Here is a 27914-nt window from a genome sequence, read left to right as displayed (position 1 = left end):
CTTTATTTCACTCCTGCACAATTTTTTGCTTTTGTGAGTCGACTGGACTACATAGGCATTAAAAAAAAAACATTGGGTCCTCTTTGGCAGCAATAGTGGAATCTAATTTTTTCCCTTACTACCAAAAATCCGGAGTGTGGCTTATCAGGTACAATTTTCTTTACTAAAAAATCCAAGTTATTGCAAGTATTTCCAGGAACTGCTGGTGCTCTGTTAAATGCATGCAGTGAAATCTTTACAGGCACTATTTTTAAACAGAATATGACTTTCAGTGTGCAGGTATGTGAGTACGTGGCTGAATGTTCTGCAGTTGTTGTGTAGAAATATGTTTCTTTAGTTAGGCGAGGTCTGTGACTTTCCCTTACTGGCTGTGAATTCTAGGAGCTATATTACAACAGGTATGGAAGAGGAAAGACTGGTCTAAAATAAGACAGCTGAAAGGAAAAGAATAATTATAGGAGCAGAGGACTGGACAGGGAGATTGAACTGAATATCTTCCCTTTTCCTCATAAATTGCCTTTGATTTTTGATCGTTTGATCCAAATATAATTCGGCAAGCTGTAATTTGCAATAGTAAGATCAAATCTGTGTGTATGTGTGATTGAATGCTTCCACTTTGCTATTTGTCTAATTTCTCTTCTAAAGATCATTGGAGGTTTTCCAAAATAGATCGGACAACTATTTGACTGGGATGGTGTAAGACGCTTGCCTTGAGCAGGGGAATTGGACTAGAAGATTTCTAAGTCCCTTCCAGGCTTATGTTTCTGTGTTCTAAAGCAACAATATAACCTGTCAGGGAACATACACAGCTGCATAGGGAAGTTATTGCAGCTTTGAAGATTAAGATCAAGTCATCCATGGTGCTTGTGAGTGTGTGTGAAAAAAGCAAAATGCTGGTATACATTGCATGGAAATACAAAAGGGCAGGTGCACAATAGAATTGTACTGTACCACCAACTTGTCGTTTTTTTACAGCTCCCCATGACTGCATCCAGCCATTAGAAGTACAGTTTTCCAGTAAGGTATCTTTAATAATGCTAGTGCTAAGGATAAACAGAGAATCTGGGAAACTGTGAGATGAATTTCCAACCATTTATTCATGATAAGCTAGTTAAGGTGGAATCTCTTGAGCTGGCTTGAATGGTTCCTTCACAGGTTATAAGGGGTTTTTGCTTCGAAATTGGACCTATCTGTAATTAGTGTGTGCTCTTTAAACATTCATACAGAAGTCATGTGTCCATGTCTGTGTATGTGTGTGCATAGGCGAGTATCCAATAATTATGGTATGTTTTGGGGGCAAAAAAGGGTGTTAAAACATTTCTTTTCCTCCTTCAAATGTATGGGGAGAAAGGGTACTGGTAGTGCCTGATTGCTACATAGCCAGGAGGGTCATTTGAGTGAAGGATTACCGTATTTTCTGGCGTATAAGATGACTGGGCGTATAAGACGACCCCCTACATTTCCTTTTAAATTATAGGGTTTGGGCTATACTCGCCGTATAAGACTACCCCTCTTTCAACGCACACCAAATAAAAATTAAAAAACATCAGATTTGATTTTAATATGGTAATTTTAATTCAAATGCTTATGACATGCAGGTGCTTAGTAGGAAAACTGTCACTTATAAACATAAGGCTGTTTGTCATCAAACATGTAAACATAAAACAGTGCAAGTGGATTAAACTATAATAATAATAATAATAATAATAATAATAATAATAATAATAATAATAAGAAGAAGAAAAAGAAGAAGAAAAAGAAGAAGAAAAAGAAAAAGAAAAAGAAAAAGAAAAAGAAAAAGAAAGAAAAAGAAGAAGAAGAAGAAGAAGAAGAAGAAGAAGAAGAAGAAGAAGAAGAAGAAGAAGAAGAAGAAGAAGAAGAAGAAGAAGAAGTAGTTGGAGGGGACCTTGGAGGTCATCTAGTCCAACCCCCTGCTAAGGCAGGAAACCCTATACCATTTCAGACAAATGGCTGTCCAGTCTCTTCTTAAAAACTTCCAGTGTTGGAGCATTCACCACTTCTGGAGGCAGGTTGTTCCACTGGTTAATTGTTCTAAGTGTCAGGAAGTTTCTCCTTAGTTCTAGGTTGCTTCTCTCCTTGATTAGTTTCCATCCATTACTTCTTGTCCTGCTTTCAGGTGCTTTGGAGAATAGCTTGACTCCCTCTTCTTTGTGGCAGCCCCTGATTCCAGCAACCATTCCCTATTTTCCTAATTCACTTTTTCACTTTTCCTAATTCACTCTAAAGCTTTCCCTGCACAGAGCCTTAAGTAACACAAGCTGCCTGCAATTAGTGCAGGTTCGCATCCCACCAGGCTCAAGGTTGACTCAGCTTTCCATCCTTCCAAGGTAGGTGAAATGAGGACCCAGATTGTTGGGGGCAATAAGCTGACTTTGTAATAATGCTGCTTGGGGGTGGGGGGGTGAAAGCCCTAATAAACAGGCATATACACAGAATGAAGGCTATTGCTAAGCACATTGATTTGTGCTTTAAATTGTAAGCCACCCTGAGTCTTCGGAGAAGGGCAGGATATAAATGGGATTTTTTTAAAAAAAAAGACCAAATGGGAGATCCGCTCCAGGTTTTCCAGCCAGCCCGCCCAGTTCCTGAGTCAACTGTGTCCTTAGAGATAAGCCGCTGCTCTGGCTGCTGCCTTCCCCACCTGCCTTTCAATTTGGGATATACTACAGCTGCTCTTCAACTTTAGAAGAAAAGACGCCCAGACCCCAGCCTGTAAAAAATCACAGACTGCAGCTTCTTCTCCAATTGGTCCCGCTTTCCCTGCGCAGACTAAATGGGAGATCCGATACAGGTTTTCCAGCCAGCCCTGTCCCTAAATTTTCAGCACCCAGCGTATAAGACGACCCCTGACTTTTGAGAAGATTTTCATGGGTTAAAAAGTAGTCTTATACGCCAGAAACTACGGTAAGCAAAACGGATCTAAAATTCAAATACTAATTATTTTTAAATGATTGTGAATTTCAGTTGTTCTTGTTACTGTTTTTAACATGGTGACATTTTATATCTTTATGGTGATCAGGATTTTTTTAAAAGTTGGATGTTTTGACTATAACATAGGGAGAATGGGGTTTATCTGCCCAATTCTCATTTAAAACCACTCAAGTCAGTGACCACCTAGGGTTCCAATAGCAAAACCTGGTTGATGATTATAAGTATTGTATAAAAAACATATACTTTTAAGAGGCAACTGCCTGTCATATTTATTGAAAGAACTTGAGTCCTGGTGTGATGAGAGAAGGATAAAAATAGTTCCAATCCATTTGATGGACATGTCTCAGTAATCATTGTCCATTACGTTTGTTCATTACATGACTGTATTTGTAGCATTCTCTTTAGGATACAAGCCTTTCTAGGTAACTTCCTGATATATTAAGTACACCAGAGAAAACATTATAATCATCATTATTAGCTTAGTGTAATGTATTGGCCTTATCTGTTTTAATTCACTTGCTTAATTTCTGACTTATTTTCTGTGTGTTATGTAACGGTTGCTGTTACTGAGCCAGACTTGCTGTCTCCAGGCTGATAATTAGGTTTTGGGTGGGAAACTGCTACTTTAAACCTATTGGTCACCACCTAGAGGCAAACCATATAAATAGCTGCGCAGCAGCTATTAGCTTGCTTCTGTTCTGTTCTGAGTTAATAAACTTGTTGCTGTTTCAACACATTGTCTTGCTTAATGCCTTCAAACCAGAGATATAACACTTAGCATCAACACTTTTATGTTATTCCATTTCAACTGTCTCTCAGAAATATCTTTCATAATGAGAAGATTCAAAATAAGGAGAGTCACAATATTCCAATAGTGAGGTCAATCATCAGGGTCAGGGCTGAACTGTAGGCTCCCAAATGCTCAGTGAAAAAAGATGTGTAGGGGGACATTGCTCAGGTATGAGGGCAAGCTGTTTCACAGAAGGTGAACCACCACCAAGAAGATCTCTCTCTATGCGGGTCCCCACAGTGGGCCATCTATTCCTAATCTCACTAGACAAGCGGATTCATTTCGTCCTGAAGATATCAGGGCCCTGGGCCATATGGGGCTTTAAAAGTAATAATTAGCCCCTTGAGTTGCACCTGTTTGCTGATTGACAGCCATTAACATAGAAAAAAGCCACAAGGATCTTTCTGAAGAACAACCGTTAAATAGGAACTCTCTGAAGGCCAAACCAGCGTACTTTCCAAATGTATTAACTTTCACATAAGAAAGCTGCTACAGCTTTGATGATCACCTACCTGTACAGTGTTTTTTCCCCCTGCACTGTATGTTTGTGTTTGGTAGACTCCAGTTGTTTAGATCAAGCATATGTTAGATGTTTACATAAGCTAAGTTATAGCTTTTGTTCCTTCAGTTTCACATTCCTGGACCTGGCAAGACAGCTCTTGCTGTGCCTTGTGCCCTACATTTCTTAAAATAACTTCCTTAAGTAGATGCCAAAGCCTAAACTAAGGAAACTTTTGCAATCATTTGTCAGGTCCATGCTTGAAAAGAACAGCTAGTATTAATTGTTTCTCTTTATATCTTCTGTTTCGTTGAAGATGTTTCCATTTTATTCCCACAACTTGCATGGGAGGCTGGGTTAAAACAGAGAGAAATCACACAGTGAAACCAAAATCATGGAGTGAATTACCACGGGTGAGAATGGACTTGAATCCAGTCTATAGTCCAGCATTTTAAACTAGTCGTAATTCTGCTTCCTGATATAAAATCTCTTTGCATGTGTTTGCTAACTATTACTTAGCTTGTTTGTCTTGTGCATATTATTTCACTGTGGGCAAAGTCCTTCGTGCCAGTTGGTTACTATGATTGGGAAAGGGATGCCCTTTATCCTCTAATTACTGGTTACTGCCCTCTATGCACATTTTTTAAATAAATAAATAAATACATTGATAGAATAGTAAACCTCCCTCCCTCCCTCCCTTCCTTCTCTGCCTTTTTCCCTTTCTGACCCAAATACATAAAGAATGATTAAAAATATTTTTTTCTTTTATTGGGCCATTGGCAAATACATCAGACAGGAAGGTATCAAGTATGTGGGAGTCAATGTAGGAGACATCTAGTTGATTGTGTGATCAGCCATAATATGCTTTTACCAAGATATGGAATAATTCAGCAGTGGCGTAGCGTGGGTTGTCAGCACCCGGGGCAAGGCAAGTAATTTGCGCCCCCTAACCTGTGGATTTTAGCACTCGAGTCTCTTCCACTAGCTCAGGAATTCTGGGAGTTGAAGTCCATGAGTCATAAAAGAGCCAAGGTTGCCTACCCCTGAGTTAGGTTCAAGGCAAAAAAGGGTCTCTGGGGAAGAGGGAAAATGCTAGTTTAAAACTGAAACAAGGCAACTTTAAGGTGCCTCAGCTGTGATTTAGGATGAGACAAAGAGAGGACATGGCGTTGAAAATGGTTAATGGGGCATGTTTGTTCCACTCTTAGTGGACGTCAGGATAAACCCCACGAGAGAATGACCTTACAACAGATGTGAATAGGCTTGGACTACGTTTGTAGATTGAGTGCATACATCACATGGAGCGATGATGGGCTTCATCAAGATTTATGATCCCACAATTGGCTAGTTTTCTCCATCTTGTCCTAAACCCTGGATACCAACCACGGTTTATGGCTTAGCATGTGGCGTGGGGTTGACCCAACATGTTAGGCGACAAACAATGACTTCCAACTTACAATGCCTCAGCTTCCCAAGGTTATTCCAAAGCCGGAAAAGCCAACCCACCCACCCTGCAGCTTTGCCTGCTTAGGCTGAACCCCAGGAATTCATACTTGCTGCGGCGCCCGACCTATTTTCTGCCCAGACGCTGCTTATCCAAGCCAAGCCGCCTCCTTCTCTTTGGCACCTCACCCCAAAGATTCGCCGGCCTGGCTGGAAACTCTCGCTGCTGGCGACGTGTGTCGGGGGGGCGGTCCCGATCACCTCCTGCAGGGGGAACCGAGTGGCCGCAGAGAGTCAATACAGCAGGAGGAGGAGGAGGAGCAGCAGCAGCAAGCAGCCGCAGGTGCGGCGGCTGCAGTTGTTACCTGACTGCCAGTCAGTCTGACGTAAGGGAATTGAGCTTTACCTGTTGGTTTAGCATCCTGCCAGCAAAAGTTTCAGTCATTCAAAGTCAGCACCAGGCTGGGTGCCGAAGACTTAGGAGCAGACAGAAGGGAGAAAGTTGGGAACTTTAACTGAGTTTCCGAGTGAGGTACTATCATTCCTTCTCTTTGTACCTTTATCCACATCCATAACAATAAGAGAGTTGGAAGGGACCTTGGAGGTCTTCTAGTCCAACCCCCTGCTCAAGCAGGAGACCCTATACAATTTGAGTAGTCTCCTCTTAAAAACTTCCAGTGATGGAGCAGCCACGATTTCTGGTGGCAAGCTGTTCCACTGGTTAATTAATTGTCCTCACTGTCAGGAAGTTTCTCCTTAATTCCAGGATGTTTCTCTCCTTGATTAGTTTCCATCTATTGTTTCTTGTCCTGCCTTCTGGTGCTTTGGATGTATAAGTTCACACACACACACACACACACCATTCTTTGCTGTCATGTCACCCCAATGATACGTTTGGTTTGCCATTAGGGTGCTGTGTGAATGTGGTCTTTAAATAAACCGCTGTTTATTAAATAAAAGTTTTTTTAAAAACAAACAAACAAACCCCCTTTAAATAAAAGGGAAAGTCTGTAGCTTGGGAGTTTGGAGAGAGAAATGTTTTGACACAGTTAATGTGTGTTTCTGTGACGTTCACGAAGCCCCGGTTGAATGACATGAAACGAATCCCAGTTTATGGCCAATTTGGGGAAGGCGGCATCTGAGCGCTCGTTTTCCCCGCACCGGGTCCGGTCAAATTCACACACTCTTGAGCCAATCGAACGCATCCTTGTCTTTTAATCCTGTTTGCGCTCCAGAAACTGAGATTGAAGGCAGAAGAAGAGTTCAAGCTTTTAATGGGGGGGGGGCGAAGGCTGCTTTTCTGCATTCCAGCAGGACAGGATTTATTTATTTTTTTATTTTTTATTTTTAAAAAAGCGCCTTTTGCAGAACAGAGACAGCACGGGCGCGCCCACAAACACACACACACACGCACACGCACCCGACCACGTCCTCTCGCCCCCAAAGTCTGCATGCATGGTTGGATCGGCAACCTGCCGACACAGCTTTCGTTCCAGAGCAGGGACCCCCGGAGAGACGCTGCAGCGATCCTCCCCCCGTGGGAAATCCACCCTCTTTCAAGCCCCGCCGCGCCCCCCCCCGCCTTTGGCAACCCCGGGAGCGCCTTGGGAGAGTCTCCGCAGTGGAGCCCCGGGCTTGCAGGAGGGCCGCACTCTGTGCACGCTCAGGAGCCGCCTTCTCCTTTGCGGGGGGGAGGGGGGAGTGAAGGCTTCCGTCCAGCGCCGGAGCGAAGGCGGAGCGGCCCGAAGGAGGAGTCACGCTGTGTGGTTGTGTGTGTGTGTGTGTGTGTGTGTGTGTGTGGCGCGCCGTGGGGCGTCAGGCCCTTCCCGGCTGGGGCTCCGGTGCCTCCGCCCTGCCGGATCCCGGCGCCGTCGAGCGCCCCCCCCCCCAGATGTTGCGCCCGGTGCGGCCGGCCGCCCCTGCACCCCCAACGCTACGCCACTGTAATTCAGGAAAGCACAGTAATTACAAAATTCTACCCAATCAAAATCTTTACTTGCAATCCAGTAAAACAAATATTTACAATTAAACTCAGTACAACAATCATCTTGGGCAATGGCTTATAATATGTCAGAGTGCAGCTACATCCATATTCACCTGTGGAGATGGTTACCAGCATCAAAATCCTGGGTGTGCAGCTAACGAGTAGGCTGGCTTGGTTGCTCAATAGTGAGAAACTGGTGAAGCGGACACAGCAGCGCCTGCATTTTCTGCATCGCATGAGAAAAGGACATTTTCCTTCCCCTGTCCTGACTACTTTCTACAGAGGGACGATTGAGAGCATTCTGCCATACAGCATCACAGTCTGGTTTGGAAGCATCACTGCTTCAGACAGGAAGGTGGTGCAGAAAGTGGTGAGGATGGCCAAAAAGATCGTTGTCAGTTCCCTCCCCTCCATCCAGGACATAGCACAGAAGCGTTGCTTGAGCAGGGTCCGTAAGATTATCTGGGACACTACACATCCTCTTCACGACCTATTTTTCTTGTTACCTTCTGGGAGAAGGCTTTGTGGTATCCACAGCAGAACATCCGGATTCAGACATAATTTCATTCCATACAGCAATAACTTTGTGAACTCTCAAGCTTCCTCCTTCCATTATATATTCAAGATGGACAGTATTTAATATTTATTTGTTATGTATATGTAGGGGTCTATACATGTGTGTGTGTGTGTCATTTATGTGTTCCACTTTGAGAGTGGGCAACTAAATTTCATTTTTGATGTGTGTCATTGTGCCCACAGTAAAAAAAAATGACAATAAAGGTTATCTTATCTTATCTTATAACAGATGTTAAACTGGAAACTGTCAACAAGGTGATATAAACAGCTCCACCATATACTCATTAGTCAAATAAAAAGGTCTTTATATGTTTTTAAAAGATCCTCAACTTTGTGGACCCTTATATTAGCATATATCATACAGACATACATACATGTTGTTGTTGTTAGCTGCGAAGTCATGTCCGACCCATCGTGACCCTATGGACAACGTTCCTCCAGGCCTTCCTATCCTCTACCATCTTCTGGAGTCCATTTAAGCTCACGCCTACTGCTTCAGTGACTCCATCCAGCCACCTCATTCTCTGTCGTCCCCTTCTTCTATTGCCCTCAATCTTTCCCAGCATTAGGCTCTTCTCCAGTGAGTCCTTCCTTCTCATTAGGTGGCCAAAGTATTTGAGTTTTAGCTTCAGGATCTGGCCTTCTAAAGAGCAGTCAGGGTTGATCTCCTCTAGGACTGATCGGTTTGATCGCCTTGCAGTCCAAGGGACTCGCAGGAGTCTTCTCCAGCACCATAGTTCAAAGGCCTCAATTCTTTGGCACTCAGCCTTTCTTATGGTCCAGCTTTCACTGCCATACATTGCAACTGGGAAGACCATAGCCTTGACTATACGCACTTTTGTTGACAGGGTGATGTCTCTGCTTTTTAGTGTGCTGTCTAGATTTGCCATGGCTTTCCTCCCGAGGAGCAAGCGTCTTTTAATTTCTTGGCTACAGTCCCCATCTGCAGTGATCTTGGAGCCCAGGAAAATAAAATCTGTCACTACCTCCATTTCTTCCCCATCTATTTGCCAGGAATTGAGAGGGCCGGATGCCATGATCTTGGTTTTCTTAATGTTAAGCTTCAACCCAACTTTTGCACTCTCCTTCTTCACCCGCAACAAGAGGCTCTTTAGTTCTTTTTCACTTTCTGCCATTAGAGTGGTATCATCTGCATATCTTAGGTTGTTGATATTTCTCCCGGCAATCTTAATTCCAACATACATACATATTTGCTGACACTTTATTTAAACTAAATTTGTGTATCAGTGATTACATGACCTCTGTAGATGCTATATATGCTAAATAAATTAATTAATTAAAATCCTTATGGAATGTGAAAAAAGGGGGAAGCTTGTCCCAAAGGTGCTTTTTCAAAAGGCAACAGGACTTTGTTTTTCCTTGAAGATGTTTCACTTCTCATATAAGAAGCTTCTTCAGTTCTAACTGAATGGTGGACAAAGGAAAGTCTTCTATTCAGGTAGAAAACCCTATATTATTTCAGACAAATGGTTGTCCAATCTCTTCTTAAAAAACCTTCATCCACAACTTTTGGAGGCAAATTGTTCCACTGATTAATTGTTCTGTCAGGAAATTTCTCGTTGATTAGTTTCCATCCATTGTTTTTTGTCCTGCCTTTAGGTGCTTTGGAGAAAATGTTGACCTCCTCTTCTTTGTGGCAGCTCCTTAGATATTGGAACAGTGCTTTGGTTGCTAGCTAGGATTGTTGTGGGGTATATGGAAGAAGCATTCTGATTGGCCAGACATAATATATGGGTGCTGGAGTTTAAACCCTCACTTCCTCAACTGCTGCTGCTTTGACATGTAAAGTGTGTGTGTGTGTGTGTGTGTGTGTGTGTGTGTGTGTGTGTGTGTGTGTGAGAGAGAGAGAGAGAGAGAGAGAGAGAGAGAGAGAGAGAGAGAGAGAGAGAGAGAGAGAGAGAGAGGAAAATGGAGAGACATGTCATGTTTGCGTTTATACCCCTCAGAGGCATCAAGGCCTTAGGAAAGACATATGGGAAGTCAGTGGCTAGTGAGAGAGATTGGTCAAGTGTCCTGGGCCATTGGAGTGTGTAGATGCTGTTTCCTGCCTCCAGAGGAAGAAAATAGTTGAAGATGTCATTTGGAATCTTCTCGGGACAAGAGAAGTGATGAACACACAAAGGGATGTGCTTCACCCAACACCCAAAGTGGAGGGACAAAGAGTAATTGTTCCCTGCAGACAAACAACTGGAGACCTTGGAGAAGTCCCACACAGGGCAAGACTGGGCAGAAGACTTAGAGGGAGGTGCATTACACAACTTTATTTGTGGAGGAATGTTTGTCAGGGTCCAAAAAAAGAACGAAGGATGATTTTGTGCAAACCAAAACCAGCCAACTCCCTTCTTATCTTCTTATCTTCTTATCTTTTCCTTGTTATCTTTCTCAGTGAAAAGCTGAGGGAGAGGGAAGGGGAGGAAAAAGGGGAGAGTTAGCTGCTAAGGGCAGAGTGAGTATTTGCTAACAATATAGCTCTGGGAAAAAGCTAAAGAAAGTTAGAAGAGTTTTGACACTTTGCTGCAAAAGTTTTACTTTGATTTAATTCTGGTCATAAATTGCTGTGTGTACATGAAATACACCCCTAGCTGTAAAAGTACCTTTGATCATGCAACAATCTCAGTTAAAAACATGTAGTAATCATGTTAGTGGAGAAAATATGCTGCAATACTACAGTAATTGCTGCAATTATCTAATTTTAATATAGATTGCAGACATAGATTTTAATTAGAAAGTGATAATACATGCCCCTGGTAAATAAGCACAGTAATTTTAAGTGCAAATTCTGCAGAAAAGTCCTTATCTTACTGCATGTATATTTCCTGCAAATGTCAGAAAACTCTGGAAAACATTCTCTCTCCCTTTTGCACAGAATGTCTTCCATTAGCTGAAGATCGCCAACTAAATCTCAAATCAGAAAAGAGAGGACACTAGCAGTGATAGAGAAGAATAAAATATTATAAAATAATAAAATAAAATAAATTACATTTGCCAACATATCATATCCAGATTCAGAAAAAAATATTAAAGTCACACGAATTGCTCAAAGAAGAACCATGGTTAATATATCTGGGAGTAACTGAAACAATAAGGTGATCTTTGAAAAGAAAACTGGAAAAATAAAGTGATCTTTAAAAAGAAGTAAGGATCTTGAGTAAATAGAATTTGAAATGTTGATACAAAATCAAAAACACACATTAAGATGTATTTACAAATTGTTGCTGAAATACAACACAGAACAAATCTAAAGTATTATGGTAAAATTGATATTAAAGTTCAAAGAAACAATCACAGTGGCCCAATGGGAAGAGTTAAAGAAAAAAAATCTATAAAAGTTACTCTGAACTATAATTTAAGAGAAATATTTTACAGATGATGCGTAACTCCATCAATGATTGCCAAGACAGACAAGGCACATAACAACAAATGTTGGAAAAGTCATAACAAAGAAGGAACATTTTATCACATTTGGTGGTTATGTTAAAAATAAAAGGGTAAAAGAACTGGAAAAACCAAAACATTCTAAACATTCTGAAAATAAAATTTGAACTTAAAGCACAAATATTTTATTAGGCATATTTCCAGTAAATATAAGGGGAAAATGCCACAGTTTACTATGATATATGTTGACAGCTGCAAGAAAAAAACTTCCCAGAGAAGCTTTGCAGATGATATCAGATTGGGAAACTAAAATTAGAGAAAATGCTGCTGTGGCACAATTTGCAGTATATATACGTAAAAGTAGGAAAGGCTGACTTATATACAACTCAATGCACAATGCAGGAAGAAAACTCAGGTCCGGGGAATAAAATGGAGGCTGCTTAAGAAAGAAGGTCTTTTTATTGATGAGCAGAACCAGCAAGAGCATGCAGTTCTGGGACAGCTGACAAAATGGCTGATGAAATGGCTGAGTGAGTGGATGGATCTGATTGAGATGCTCCAGGGTAGGGGTGTCAAACTGCTGGCTCGTGGGCCGGATGTGTTGTTAAGGAATTTGTTGTGCAGAGGTCTCCTTGTGCTACCAAAGAGTTGCACAGACAAGGAAGGGCACTGAGAGCAGTAAAAGTCACACACAGAAATACACTGAGTTCTAAAAGCAAAAAGTATTTTACTTTGAGGTGGTGTAAAAACAAAAATGCACAGTCAAAAAATAAACAGTCCAAGGTCATAAACAATAGCAACAGTCCAAGGAGTAATCCAAACTACAAAGTCTTCTTACCGGTCCAGAGGTCAATACACAGTTCAGGTTTACAACAGTAGTAAACCAACAGCAGAGCAAAAACAGTAATAGTAGAGATCAGTGAATTCAGAGAGAGAGAGAAGCTACGTTCCTAGCTTCCTCTTATGGCCATGAGAACACTTACACACCCATTGGCCAATTAACAACTTAAAGCCATAGCATTATGGTTAATATATTTTCAACCCAACATTGTAGGCTAGCACCATATGCCTAACATTCTCCCCTTTGGGTAGAATAATATATAACTCTTACAATCTTATGCACATTCTTTCACAATTAGCATTGTGTTTCACAGCACTTTGTACCTTCGTAAAATGGTCTGCAATATTTACATCAGATGGACAATACTCTAACTGTATTAATTTATCTTTGACACATTGTCTGACATTTAAATAACGAAGATCAGTATGTTTAGATCTTGTTCTTACTGCAGCATTATTAGCCATCTTTATCGCAGCTTGATTGTCCTCATACACAATAAATGGATCATTTACATTTAAACCCATATCTAACAATAATTGTTTGTACACTAGCAGTTCTGTACATAACACTGATAGACATGAAAATTCAGCCTCCATTGTAGATAAGCTTATGTGTTTTTGTCTAATAGACTTCCATCCAATCAAAGAATCACCCAACATTACAGCCAACCCTGAGGTAGATTTACGACTGTTTGAATCAGAGGCAAAACTCGCATCTGCATATGCAGTAAGGATTAACTCACGATTTGGCTCTAGATATAACGAGTAGTGAATAGTTTGCTTCAAATACCTTAATACTCGTTTAGCTGATTGCCAGTGTCTAACAGTTGGATTATTGTTGTACCTAGCTAATTGATTTACACAGTAAGAAATATCAGGTCTAGTCCAATTACTCAGATACATAAGACTTCCTATCAAAGATTGGTACATAGTCTTATCAAATACAGGACTCTCAACATTAGTGTCCTTAATATCCATAGCCATCGGAGTTTTTGCTGGTTTACACATTTCCATGTTGTATCTCTTTAATAACTGAGATATTTTACTGGCTTGTGACACCTTAAAACCCCTATTTGTTTTCACAATATCTAACCCCAAATAGTGGCTAATTTCTCCAAGATTTCTAATTGTGAATTTATTTTGCAATCTTGAAATGATAGTTTGTGCTTCTAACTCAGTTTTTGTTATTATTGCAATATCATCTGTGAATAATAAAATAAAAGATAATGCTCCGTTGTGTTCTCTTCTAAACAAACAAGGATCAGCATTACTGGCTACAAAACCTAATGCACTTAACTCATTAACTATACATTTATTCCACTCATAGCCTGATTGTTTCAATCCATAGAGGCTTTTCTTTAATTCCCAACAATCATGGTCTCTATCACTGGTCAATCCTGGTGGTATTCTTAAATAAATAGTATGTTGCAATGGAGCATGTAGATATGCAGTTTCAACATCTACATGGTTAACCATATATTGGTTTTTAGCTGCCCATACTAAAGCTGCTCTTAAAGTAGTCGCCCTTAGACTGGGTGCAAACACTTCGTCATAATCCTCAGTAGTTTGGGCAAAACCTTGTGCAACCAAACGTGCCTTATGGGTTACAGTCCCGTCTACACCTTTCTTTAACTTATATATCCATTTACAACCTATAGCTTGCTCACCAGGTGGCAGTTTTGCTTTCTCATAAACGTTAAGATCCTGCAAAGACTTCAACTCCCTGTTCATTGCAGCTTTCCATGATGCTTGTTCCTTTTCAGGATACATCCTGATCTCATCATAGTTAGATGGCTCTACACTAACTTGACATACTACACTTGCTTCATAGCGATCAGGTGGATGTCTGATACGCATTGAACGCCAAGGAATTACAGGGCTTTGAATTTCTAACTCCTTTCCTTCCTCTGATTTCTCTTTTATCTCCCCTATCTCCTCTTCATCTTTTATATTTACAGGAGATGTATTATCATTACTAGTTACGTTATCAGAGGAGTCCTCAAACACTAGAGGATCAGTATTAACAGTTTCTTGCTCTAACCTATCCCAACCAACGTGCTCAAGGAATTTTGCACTAGCACTGTTATATACATTAGTTGTGCCTCGTTCCCAGAAACGATAGGATCTATGGTTAGCTTCGTAACCTACGAAGTATAATTGCCTAGCCCTATGTTGGCCTTTACTCCTGAGTTGTGCAGGAATGTGGACCCAAGCTGGGGTGCCAAATGTGTGCAGGTAATCAAGGTTTGGTCTTCTACCATGCCATATTGTATATGGTATTTTACCAGTAGAAGTATTAACAACTATATTCAGAACATGGTTTGCACATTTTGCAGCCTCCCCCCACAGTCTATCTGTTAAGCCTGAATCTTGTAACATGGTTCTCATCATGGCTTGTAACGTTTGCCCACGTCTCTCAACAAAAGCATTATGTTGAGGCCTATAAGGGGCTGAATGTTTATGCTCAATGCCAGCTGATTCTAGCATATCAACAAAACGCTTATTTGTAAATTCAGTACCATTATCAGTAATTATGCACTGAACCTTTCTCTTTGTTTTTCTCTCCACGAACTTCAGCCAGTTTGCAAATTGTTCGAAAGTGTCTGCCTTTGACTTAAGCAGATAACAAAATCCATAACGAGAGTAGTGGTCCAATATACATAAAATATAACAGGATCCTCCTAAACTTGGTTTCATGGGTCCAATTAAATCAGCAAACACAACTTCCAAAGGTACAGTTGTTTTGAAGCTGTTTAACCTGTTTGCAGGAGTTGCCTTACTCTTTTCCTGATTACAGGCATTGCAATTCAAATACTTACTACATGGCTTCAGTTTAATTCCTTCTACTAACTCAACTGTTTTATGTAGTGAGTTAAAGTTTACATGCCCTAACCGCCTATGCAATAAATGTATACATTCATCATGTGGCTTCTTGTTCTCACATATTGAGTTAGCTTTAACTGTACTAACCTGGTTACTTGTGAGAACGAATAAACCATTTTTCAAATTAGCAGTTACACAGGTTCCATTCCTCTCAATAGTGCATTGCTCCCCTCTGAATGTTACCACAAACCCAACTTTAACCAATTCCCTTACAGATAACAGGTTGAATCTTAGTTTAGGTATATATAACATAGGTAACTGTTCATCAATGCATGGACAATAGGAATTACCTTCACCAGAGGCCTTCATCCTCCAACCGTTTGCTAGTGAAACATATTGGTTGCTGTTTTTCATATTAACAAACCTCTTTTTCACTTTAGTAATGCATTGTGAAGCCCCACTATCAACAACCCACAATTCATTATTTCTGGATGTTGATTCACCAGAAATAGCCAAACCAATGCCCTTCTTAGCCTTCCCACTGCTATTCACATTCTGTTTTTTTCCCTTTCTACAGAATTTGGCTATATGCCCTCTAGCCCCACAAGAAAAACATTTCTTGACGTTGTAAGCAGTGGTAAATTGCTGCTCCTCTCGTGGCTGTGTCTCTCTCAGCTGGTCTCTGTCACTCCTCCTTCTGGACTCTTCCAGCAGTCTCCCAGTAATGTTAGTCAATGTCAGTTCCTCTCTGGTCAGGACTTCCAAAGAAGAAACATATCCATCATAACTCTCATCCAAAGATGACAGAATAATGTAGACCTGATGCAACTCTGAAAAAATCAGCTCCTTTTCATGAAGCTCTTGAAAAGTTGCCTTCATGTAATTTAAATGGGTCAGCATATCTCCATTCTTCTGCAGACGAGCCCTAAACAGCTTACGTGTAAGGTGTATATGTGCACCCACACTGTCACGAACATAAAGCCTTCGCAAAACATCCCAACACCTTGCAGCAGACTCCTCACCACGAATATGGACAAGCTGCTGGTCATTCAGTGTTAGTCCAATAATGCAAAGAGCTTTCTCATTGCTACGTTTAAAGTTGTCTAACTTCTTTGCATCCTCTTCGTCATCTGGATCCCAAGCAGTAGTATCTGGTGGGTTATTTACAACAGCCCATAGTCCTTCCTTGCGCAAAAGCAAGCAGCATTTCGTGGACCAGGAAACATAGTTTGTCCCATCCAACCGGGTTATCCAGGAGCTGCCTGACAACAGTTCCTGTGCCATTTTACACCAAATACAAACTCAGCTAGGAATACTGTGTGTACTTACTCTCAGTACAGGTCTGGGCCCATAACCAGTGTTAAGGAATTTGTTGTGCAGAGGTCTCCTTGTGCTACCAAAGAGTTGCACAGACAAGGAAGGGCACTGAGAGCAGTAAAAGTCACACACAGAAATACACTGAGTTCTAAAAGCAAAAAGTATTTTACTTTGAGGTGGTGTAAAAACAAAAAATGCACAGTCAAAAAATAAACAGTCCAAGGTCATAAACAATAGCAACAGTCCAAGGAGTAATCCAAACTACAAAGTCTTCTTACCGGTCCAGAGGTCAATACACAGTTCAGGTTTACAACAGTAGTAAACCAACAGCAGAGCAAAAACAGTAACAGTAGAAAGCAGTGAATTCAGAGAGAGAGAGAAGCTACGTTCCTAGCTTCCTCTTATGGCCATGAGAACACTTACACACCCATTGGCCAATTAACAACTTAAAGCCATAGCATTATGGTTAATATATTTTCAACCCAACATTGTAGGCTAGCACCATATGCCTAACATGTGTCATGGTGAAACCATGCCCACCCCATTGCCAGTAATGGCAAAAAGTTGTGATACATCACAACATGTCACATGACATTGCGAGTTTGACATCCTTGCTCCAGGGGGTTGGGCAATTTTATTTATTTATTTATTTATTAATTTAATTTATATACCGCCCTTCTCTCAAGAGACTCAGGGCGGTTAACAGGGCAATACATAAAAACAGATACAAAAAATTAAAATTATTAAAACATGATTAAACAGTGCCCATAATAATACAAATTTAAAATTAAAAACATAGTAACAATCCCACCCCATCCCATCAGGCCAGGCCCGCTTCGTTAAAGAGATGGGTTTTAAGGTCGCGCCGGAAGGAGCGGAGATCGGGCGCCATCCGGAGCTCTACCGGAAGATGGTTCCATAAATCCGGTGCACCCACAGAGAACGTTCTCCCCCTGGGGGTCACCAGTCAGCATTCTTTGACTGGCGGCACCCTGAGGAGGCCCTCTCTGTGGGAGCGTACTGGGCGGAGGGAAGATGACGCCGGCTGCAGGTGCTCCCCAAGGTATTCTGGACCCATGCCATGGAGGGCTTTGTAGGTCATTACCAACACCTTGAACCTCACCCGGAAGACAACTGGCAACCAATGCAGCTCGCGGAGCAAAGGTGTAACACGGGAGTATCGGGAGACCCCCGATACAACTCTCGCGGCTGCATTCTGTACCAGTTGGAGCCTCCGAGTGGTCTTCAAGGGTAGCCCCATGTAGAGAGCGTTGCAGTAATCAAGACGAGAGGTCACGAGCGCATGAGTGACCGTGCGCAAGGCATCCCGGTCTAGATAGGGCTGCAACTGGCGCACCAGGCGAACCTGGGCGAACGCCCCGCTAGTTACAGCTACAATATGGTCTTCTAAAGAGAGCTGTGAATCTAGGAGGACTCCCAAGTTGCGAGCCCTATCTACAGGAGGTAATGACTCACCCCCCATAATGAGGGGTGGGATATCCTGAATATCCCGAGATGCCGGTACGCACAGCCACTCCGTCTTGTCAGGGTTGAGACGAAGCCTGTTCCTCCCCATCCAGACCCGGACCGCCTCCAGGCACCGGGACATCACGTCGAGGGCATCACTGGGGTGGTTTGGGGTCGAAATGAAAAGTTGGGTATCATCAGCATACTGATGGTACCCAACTCCAAAACCACGAATGATCTCACCCAGCGGTTTCATGTAGATGTTGAACAGAAGGGGCGAGAGGACCGACCCCTGAGGGACTCCACAAGCGAGAGGCCTCGCGGTTGACCTCTGCCCCCCTGTCAACACCGACTGCGAGCGTCCCAGGAGATAGGAGGAGAACCACTGAAGAACTGTGCCTCCCACTCCCAATCCCCTGAGACGCCGCAGCAAGATACCATGGTCGATGGTATCGAAAGCCGCTGAGAGGTCTAATAGGACTAGAACAGAGGAGTATCCTCTGTCCCGAGCCCTCCAGAGATCATTCACCAGCACGACCAATGCCGTCTCCGTGCTGTACCCAGGCCTGAAGCCCGATTGGTACGGGTCTAGATAATCCGCTTCATCCAGGACCAGAGGGAGCTGGTGCGCCACCACACTCTCAACAACCTTCGCAAGGAAGCGAAGGTTGGAGACTGGACGAAAGTTATTCAAAACAGCCGGATCCAAGGCAGGCTTCTTGAGGAGAGGTCTCACCACCGCCTCTTTCAAGGCGGCGGGAAAACTACCCTCACTCAAGGAAGCAGCTATAACCGCCTGGAACCAGCCTCGTGTCCCCTCCCGGGCTGCATAAACCAGCCAGGAAGGGCACGGGTCCAATAAACATGTGGTGGAGCTCAGCCTCCTCATGATCCTGTCCACTTCCTCTGGAGTCACAGGATCGAACTCCTCCCAGGTGACATCGACAAGATCGCTCGTGTCCTGATCGTCCGATACTGCCCAGTCGGAGTCCAAACCGGTCCGAATCCGAGCGATTTTGTCCGACAGATGTTGACTAAATTCCTCGGCACGCCCCTGCAAGGGATCCCCACTAACCTCCTGGTTAAGGAGGGAGCGGGTCACCCTAAACAGGGCGGCCGGGCAATTATCTGCGGACGCGATGAGGGCAGCGAAGTAGTTAGATCTCGCTACCCTCATCGCAGTGAGATAAGACCTAATATGGGTTCTTAGTCGCAATCGGTCGGATTCAGATCGGCTGGACCTCCAGACGCTCTCCAGACGCTCTCTAGAATAGTGAGTCTTGTGACTTTTGCTATTCTAATAGTGGTGGGGTAATCCTATTATGTCCTAAAGGTCATGTCCTCTCCTTAGAATTTGGGTGGGGGAATGTAAATTCCTAATCCCATCAGCTGTAGGGGCTGAAAGCAATTTGTTTATGAATAGATTGGCCCAGTCTTTCTTAATGGGTAAAAAATATCCATCTCTAAAGACATGAGGCTTCTGATTGAGGCTATTAAGAAAGACTGGGGCTGTTTTCTGCCTTTGTTGAAATTTTTGTCCATTTCTCTTTTGGAGAAATATAATATTCTGCCTCTTTTTAATATTAAGATTAAATACTATTTTAATCTGGGAAAGGGGGGCTTCCTACAATAGCAAGAAAAATTTAGACATTTGGTTATGATTTAGTCATTTGAATATGGTTTCTAGAACCCAAACATTAACCAGCATTGATTTTTAACATTTATTATAATGTACAGCTGACCGGAAGATGGTAGAGGACAGGAAGGCCTGGCGGAATGTTGTCCATGGGGTCATCTGTGCCATCCAGAGCTCGACCGGCAGCTGGTTCCATAAAGCCGGAGCACCCACAGAGAAGGCCCTCCCCCTGGGGGCCACCAGCCGACATTCTCTGACTGGAGGCACCCTGAGGAGGCCCTCTCTGTGATCTGAGAGCCAGAAAAGGGATAAATTACTTCAACCTGCAAGGGTCGATCATGCTGTTCACTGTTACAAAGTTTAAAATTATTAACAATAACAACAACCAAAATTCATTTCAGGGAGTTGTCTTTGTGCATGTTTCGAACGTGAAAAGAGAAACAAAAGTTTCACCACCCATAAACTATAATCGTACAACCTATTCTGCCATTTGGGATTTTATTCCTATTTTTGACTCCAGTGGACTGCTTGGGTTGTAATGTGCTTCCAATATCAGTTTTACTCCCAAGTGCTTATAGACATTGGAAGCCAATGAGGTGGATCGATGGGATTTCTGGGTCTCTGTCCCTTCTACCCTTATTATGGCCTCAGTTTTCAGGAAGTTGTCTTCAGCATTTACCCCATGTAGAAAAAGCCATCAAGGGATTTCTTCCTGGCACAAGTGATGGGTCTTCAGCAAGCTATTTTCCAGGAAAATTAACAAGACGTTTGTTTGAGCTGATTTTAATTTATTTTATCCATTATTTTATCTCATGTGTTCTTTCCTTTGATGTATGTTATTAGTCTTACAAATATGCATTATCTTTCTTCCTTTTAACTTGGTCTTTTATTGTAACTATATAAACAATAATATAATACAATAATAATTGAAAAATATAAATAATAATAAGTCCCTTCAAACAGAGAATATAATACTTTTATAACAGACAGTTGTATTGTCACTACTTAATTACAGTTCTCTTCTATTTTTCCCCCCTTCCTAGTGTTTTCCATGCAACTGTAGGACCTGCTTTCTTTTTTCTTTGTCGATTCACTGCTTGTAATTAGAACTGACAGACCAGCTTGTCACCAGAGCCTGACATAATAGGCAGAACAAGAGTAACTGGGCCAAAGTCACCTGGCCAGCTTTCATGGCAAAGATGGTACTAAAAATCAGTCACCTGTTTCTAGCCCCTGGTGCCTTCACCACTAGACCAAATTGGCTCTCCATTACCATTCTCTTATATGATAAAGAAATTTCTTTCTTCTACAAAATTTTGTGTCAAAACTTTTTTTTAAAGAAAGGTTTTAATTCAGCAGTACAGGGAAAAGGATTATTTGCGGAGTCATTTTATTCACAGATTATTTTAATGAAGCAAAATGCTTAAATGTCCTAATTTCCCAACAGGAAAAATACTGATTGCTGTGTCAAGATTGGGACTCCATTTCTGAAATGCCTTCCACTGAGATTCTAATCAGAAGCAATTGATGTTAACATGGCATCTTTCCTAAAGTTACCGTTCACTTTCCTACTGTTGAGTGTTTTAAGTGACAGTCAAGCAGGTAAATTTTTCTATTATCTTAGTTTATTTTATAGCTACAATATTTTTATACTGCCTTATAACAGGACATGGACATTCATTCAAAAGCATTTCCTTTACTCTTATTTTGCTTTACCTTTTACTGGAGAAGAAGATGAACTTCTATTAAAATTAAAATTATAGGTGCTATATTTTTGGAGAATTAAAATGTATTGTTTGTATTGTGTTGGCTGTGTCAAGTCATAGAATACTAATAATCAGTACACTAAGCTAGCAGGGAGGAAGGATAACCTGCAAATTTATACTAAGGGCCAAGTGAAAAAGTCATGAATTTTGGAAATTATTACAAATTTCATGTAAGTCAAATCAATAAAAACAATTCAGTATAGGATATAGACCAGGTGTAGGCAACCTCGGCTCTTTTATGACTCATGGACTTCAAGCATAGCTGACTCAGGAATTCTGGGAGTTGAAGTCCATGAGTCATAAAAGAGCCGGGGTTGCCTACCCCTGATATAGACCATGTATTTATTTGTTTATTTACTTATATGGTTCTTATTAGGCTTTAGAAAGGGGAAAATTTACTTAATAATACCTGGCTGAAAAACTAGATATTCTTGTTCACTGTTATACATTCGGGAATATGTGGTAGTTATTGTTCAGTTTTTCCTGCTTAAAAACAACCTATATATATCATTGGAGATGTCAAAGAAACAACTCCATAAATCCAACTTACAGGAATATATGTATATTTTAAAGATAGGATCTTGAGTTTAAGAACCAACTAAGATGCCTATCAAGACATTAAGAAGGACGGGTGCAAGTACACAGAAGAGAGAGTAAGGAACTGCAAAGGTCAATTAAAAACAGTTTTATTTGGCCCAAATAAAAAAATTTCTACTGACATTGGAAATTCTCCCCCTTTCTCCTTTGTGAAAGAAGAGATTCAGTATCTCAGATTCCTCTATGAAGAGAAAGACAGTAGGACCAAAAATGAGTTGTCTTTAATGACAAAAATGTATAAAGCTAGACATTCTCCTCCAGCCTCATCCTGCAGTTGAATCAAAATTGAGCTTTGCAATCTTCCAAAATGGGAAATTTTTGGAGGTATCTAAAAATTAAGACTATATGAAGGGTAAGAGTATTTTATACAGAAAACGTAAGTATGCACAGAGTATGGATATTGCTTACTTGGTGCTGTTGCTGATCACCTAATATACTTTCCTGGTGAGTTGCATGCATGGCTAGAATATTATTTATTAATATTTTTTATATTCTAAAATACTTATATAGACACCCATATTGTAATACAACTTTGGGTGGTTTGTAAAACAATAAAACCAAGAATAAAATCAAGAAAACCTATATACAAATCATGGCATCACAGGATGGCACACTTCACACATGTATGCATTATTATACTATGCACCAGCCTCAACCTACCCTAATGTTTGTGGGAAGACCCTGATTTGTAATGTCTTCCAGAAGACAAAGAGAATAGGGGAATGCTGAATCTTTGGGGGGGAAGGGTGTTTCACAGAGTGGAGGCAGCTACCGGGAACAGGATAACAAGATTTAAGAGAAGGGACGTGGACTGTGCCAACCCCATCTGACCTGGTAGGGTAGGCAGATAGCCCCAGGGAGAAGCAGTCCTGCAAGTTGCCTGTTCCCTTGCCATTTAGGGCTTTAAAGGTTGGAACCAGCACCTTGAATTGCACCTGGGGAAAAACTGATAGCCAGTGCAGCTCACACAGCAGTGATGTAATGTGGGCAAAATGTGAAACTCCTAAAACTCTGCATGCCACCACATTCTGGACCAGTTGTAGTTTCAGGAAGATCTTCCAGTGCTGCCTGCATAGAGCATATTGTAGTTATCAATAAATAATGGCTGACTGTATAACTCACAATAAGCATTTTTGATCATAGCTTAGACTTTGTGTGAATCTTGGCACTGTGGTTTAGCATAATGTGGAACTAGCCCATAGTTATTCAGTTAATCATATATTATTTTTTTAACCACCATTTTTGTGCTGAATCCAATCAATGGCATTATGATTTCAGTTTATCCATACTTCAGATAAAAGAGAGGTGATTACACTGAATAGCAGCCATTCTCCCAAACTTTAGGAGAGCTTTCTTATTAGCCTTATTGCCTGAACTACTAAGCACTGAACCTTTTGCATTCCACATATGTCTGCTGGCTGTAGCCATAGGAATAGCACTTCAGACTGCTTCATAGTGCTTTACAGCCTTCTCTGAGAGGTTTACAGAGTCAGCCTATGGCCCCCAACAATCTGGGAACTCATTTTACCAACCTTTGAAGGATGGAAGGCTGAGTCAATCTTGAGCAGGTGAGAATCGAACTGCCGGCAATCAGCAGAATTAGCCTGGAATACTGCATTCTAACCACTGCACCACCATGGCTCTGTAGAAATTGTATTCTTAATTCCTAATTATTTAGGTTTGCTATAAGAAAAAAATGCAGTGTGTTTGTATGTTTCTTCTGCTTTTTCTTCAGGAGCTGGTAATTTATCATGTTCAAAACACAACATTGCAGAACTTGGAAAACTTATTAAAATTGAATGCAAGAATAATGAACCCATTATAAAAATGGGAGTGGAATTCTACTCCAACTTTTCTACCAAACAGAATGCAAACTTAACTGATGTTGAAACAGAAAAAAATAACTCTATGGCCTTTCTCGTGATTAAGCAAGTAAAGATATCACACGAAGGAAACTATAATTTAACATATGTAGCTGAAGATGGTATGGATGTACTGACTATATCTCTAGAGGTGTTTGGTAAGTCTGAGCCTATGATCAATGGGCATCAAAAAGCTAGATTTGAATGTGTAGTGGTCAAAATCAGTTGCTAAAGCAGCTGCAGTTTAAAAGGATACACATGAAATTTCACTATTAATGCTGTCCTTCATCATAAACATCTGCTGGGAGGGAATCTCCAAAGTTTATCAGAGATTATTTCTGCCCATCTTATACTAAACAAAATCAGGGTGGGCTTATTCTAAATTATTTTCTCAGGCTTTCCTTTTTCTTGGGATTACGATTTTTTTCCAAAGTTCCTTAATAGTTGCTCATCCCTTTCTTATTCCCAAGCTTGGTTCTGCAGTTCCTCACAAATAGCACACATGTTGTTATTTTAGTATGAACAGGGTTAGGTACAGAGAAAATGAAAATTGAGTGTGAATGTTCATTTTCCAAGCTTGAAGCTGGCATGTTAGACCTTATTTTGTTACAGGAACAAAAGTAAGGTTAACAAGGTATGCCCATTTAGTCCTGCACCATTGTTTCCAGGAATGTCAATCAGATGCTTCTAGGAACTTCCAATCAGATTTCTCCACTCTGATTATTCACTAAGAAAGCATTTAAATGTATGGAACAAACAGAATGTCATAAAAATGAAAAAAAAATTGAAATATACCTTCAAAATGCTTTTGTAGATAAGACTGTTTGATCTAGTGGTTAAAACAGCAATTTTGTTTAATTGTGTAATGCAAGAATAATATTAATTTATTTTTAACCTGCCTTTATTATTTTTATAAATTACTAGTCCGCTTCTTATTCTACCCATAACACTCTATAAATAAATAAGCAAACAAACCATTGTTCTTCTTTTAAAATCTAGAATAATATTGCAGCAAAATAGAATATAATATTAACTGCAAATCGCCACTCCCAACCAGATATATGTATTTAGTCTGCTAATTATGATGTCTGTGGGACTACCTTGTAGCTGTCTCTGACAGTCACATTTCTCTATTTTGATATAATTCAATGAAAAGAATTAGACCTTGATGATAATGGTTTGGATCCTTTAAATCCCGAAGAGAGACAAGGGATGGGAGAGACACAAATATAATTGGAAAAACTGTAGACCTCAAAGAACTGTTATTCCTTTAAAGTGTATGAGCTATATACTTCTGTTCTACTTAGTTCATTGTCAATATTTTCCAGCACCATATACGAGTCCTCAAGTCATGAAACAGAAGGACACTCTTATTTGTACAGCATCTGGAGGTTACCCAGAGGAGAAGCTCTACTGGATTTCTAAAGCTGAAACTAAACTGACCCATAAGTCAACATCTGAGTCTGTGAAAAATGAGGATGGGTCATTCAATCTCAGCAACATCCTTCAACTGGAATCTCCTCCCTCTGAAACTGAATATTGCTGTACTTTCAACAAAACAAGAGTTCCCAACAGACAACCAGGTATGTTTCATTTTTTTCATTGTCATGTCTATACCTCAGATTGTCAACAACCATCACTACTGTCCAAGTTAATTAAAGTTATCAAGTACTAAAAAAATTATTAACACAATATATTTTTCTCAAGGTAGACTTGACAATTCTGTTTGTTCAGATCCCATTAAAATCCCACTGTTTCCATCAACCAATTTTGAGTAGGTAATAACCATTTTGGAATAATTAAATGGAAATTTAATTATAAGGTCTTTGGGGTGAATTAATAAACCCCAGTCTCTGTCTTGCATTGAGTTATTTATCTCTGAAGTTCCATCTAGAACTCCAGCAGTACATGTTATATTATTTGTCCCATTTATCTAATATTTAGCTTGATAGAAGCTTAAATTATCTGTCATGATTGACAGAAATTAATAGGTAGTACTTCTGTTGTCAGATCTGGGAGAAGAGATTCTTTCAATAGAAAAAGGGTCTGTGGTTATTAGGAAAGGCAGGGTCTTGTAGCAGCCCCACTTTTGGCAAACCAATGGCTTCCTTCCATGTTGCAAATTTGATTAGCACCATATACTTTTCTAGGTAGCAGCACATAGTTGAACTTGATTGAATCAAAAAAGTTAAGCAGGATCAAACAAAGTTCATGCTTGGATTCAAAGCCACAAAGAAAACCCAGAACTAAACTAATTTGGAAGAAGGTAATGACAAACCACGTCTGTTCTATTGACAAGAAAATGACATGCATGTCCCTGAAATTACTAGGCGTTAAGCTCAGCTTCAAGACACCACCTTTTTAATTGTCCACATGGAAAATTAACTCAATTTTCTTTTCTATTTTATACAGCTCCAACATGTATGACACTTACAAATGTTACAAATTCCACGATTACAGCAGAAGAGACCACACTGAAAACAACTAAGATAATAGGCATCCCGATTATTTTTATTTCATTGGCTTTCTGTTTATGGGCTGTATTTTGCTACAGAAGAAGAAAGAAAAATGGATCTTCTGCAAGTAAGTGCTAGCTGTAAATTGATATTTTTCACTACAAGACAAGGTACGTCCTTAAAATGTAATTATTAATAATAATAATAATAATAATAATAATAATAATAATAATAATAATAATAATAATAATCAGGGCTTTTTCCTCATACAACGCTCAGAATGGAGTTCCGGCACCTTTTTTGGATGGAACCTTATAGGGTAGGCAAGGCGGGTTGTATGACACGTGTGAGTTCTGGCACCATTTTCTTTTACAAAAAAAGCACTGATAATAATAATAATATTAATTTCATTGAAATCAGTGTTGCTAACTCTTGAGTAGCAGCAGTTCTGGAATCCTTCTTAGCCACGATTACAGATTTTGGATTGAATCTATACAGGTAGTCTAACATGTGTCCATAACTGAGCCCAGAGTTTTCAGTCATGGTGGTTATTAAACTGGTCACCAGATGACTGCACCCAATTTTACACCTTTTTTTGCAGCAGTTATTAAGCAAATACAGCAGTTGTTAAGCAAATCCATTGTACTCAATGGATATTTGTTTTAATTGGAAACCAAGTAAATGACAGTTTCCAGCAAAAAAAACAACAACATCATAAATCATAGTCACATGATTGTGGGACGCTGCAAACAGCCATAAATGCAGGCCAGTTGCCAAGTACTCAAAATGCAATCACATGACCATAGGTGTGTGTGTATCAGAATTTCAAAATCCAGATCATAAGTAGCTCCGGGAGATCCATTGTAACTGAACGGTTGCCAAGTGATCAGTCATAAGTCGAGGACTACCTATAGCGTATATTAACTACATGCTGATCTGCGGTCCATCCTCTGTGCTGGGAAGAACTTTTGATCAGGATAAAAGATATGTAGACCTGAAGTCAGGTTCATTTTTTGGATACTAGATGGACAAAAAGCCATTCAACTATTTAAAGGAAAATTATTTTTTATTTATTAACAATATTTGCATACATGCTCTTCTGCTTTATGAGCCTATTAAATCATTTTGTTCATTCTTTTTCTTACTTACCAGGAAGAATTTCCATTGCAGTTGGAAGCAAAGACTTGCTTATTCAGCTTAATAAAAGGCATAGTTTTCAGGCATTGGACGAGATTTAATTCTGTTTGCTTTAAGTATTTTAAACTCTGTCTAATCTTCCATTCATCATCTGATAAGTAATGTGAAGCTTACTTTGGAGAAGTGAGATGCTCTTGAATTCATGTCTTTTTCTGAAAACTGGAGAAACAAGACCTAAAGATATAAGAAACAATGAAGAGATTGAAATTTTTAATTGAAGAATTGTTGCAATTGCTATGAACAAGATACTGATTAAAAATGTGGACTGCAAGAATTAAATGCCATTATCATAAACTATTTTGAAAAACATGGC

General features: G+C 40.4%; 1 protein-coding gene across 5 annotated transcripts; it reads left to right on the top strand.

Annotated features, from left to right (window-relative positions):
* Nucleotides 1–27856, top strand: LOC308663244 (CD276 antigen-like). Of its 5 annotated transcripts, none has more exons than XM_081319523.1 (8): nt 27–148; nt 976–1017; nt 4558–4654; nt 21171–21325; nt 23822–24106; nt 25277–25531; nt 26361–26531; nt 27557–27856. In XM_081319523.1, the coding sequence occupies exons 4-8, from the start codon at nt 21259–21261 to the stop codon at nt 27640–27642; spliced, it is 864 nt and encodes a 287-aa protein (XP_081175649.1). In that variant the 5' UTR covers nt 27–148; nt 976–1017; nt 4558–4654; nt 21171–21258; the 3' UTR covers nt 27643–27856. The 5 variants fall into 5 exon arrangements, with proteins under 5 accessions (XP_081175646.1, XP_081175649.1, XP_081175650.1 ...); XM_081319521.1 differs by lacking the exon at nt 27–148 and adding an exon at nt 373–398 and having other exon boundaries at nt 976–1022; XM_081319520.1 differs by lacking the exons at nt 976–1017; nt 4558–4654 and having other exon boundaries at nt 1–148.
* Nucleotides 27857–27914: the final 58 nt, after the last annotated feature.

This window comes from Vipera berus (assembly GCF_964194415.1).
Source record: "Vipera berus genome assembly, chromosome: 2".
NCBI lineage: Eukaryota > Metazoa > Chordata > Lepidosauria > Squamata > Viperidae > Vipera > Vipera berus.
This window is presented reverse-complemented; position numbering and strand designations above follow the sequence as displayed.

Bases quoted from the DNA above. Each gene is read 5' to 3' on its own strand.
- LOC308663244 (XM_081319520.1), top strand. From the start codon at position 21,259: ATGGCATCTTTCCTAAAGTTACCGTTCACTTTCCTACTGTTGAGTGTT. The intron at 21,326-23,821 runs GTAAATTTTTCT...CTTTTTCTTCAG, and splicing joins TTTAAGTGACAGTCAAGCAG to GAGCTGGTAATTTATCATGT. The intron at 26,532-27,556 runs GTAAGTGCTAGC...CTTACTTACCAG, and splicing joins GAAAAATGGATCTTCTGCAA to GAAGAATTTCCATTGCAGTT.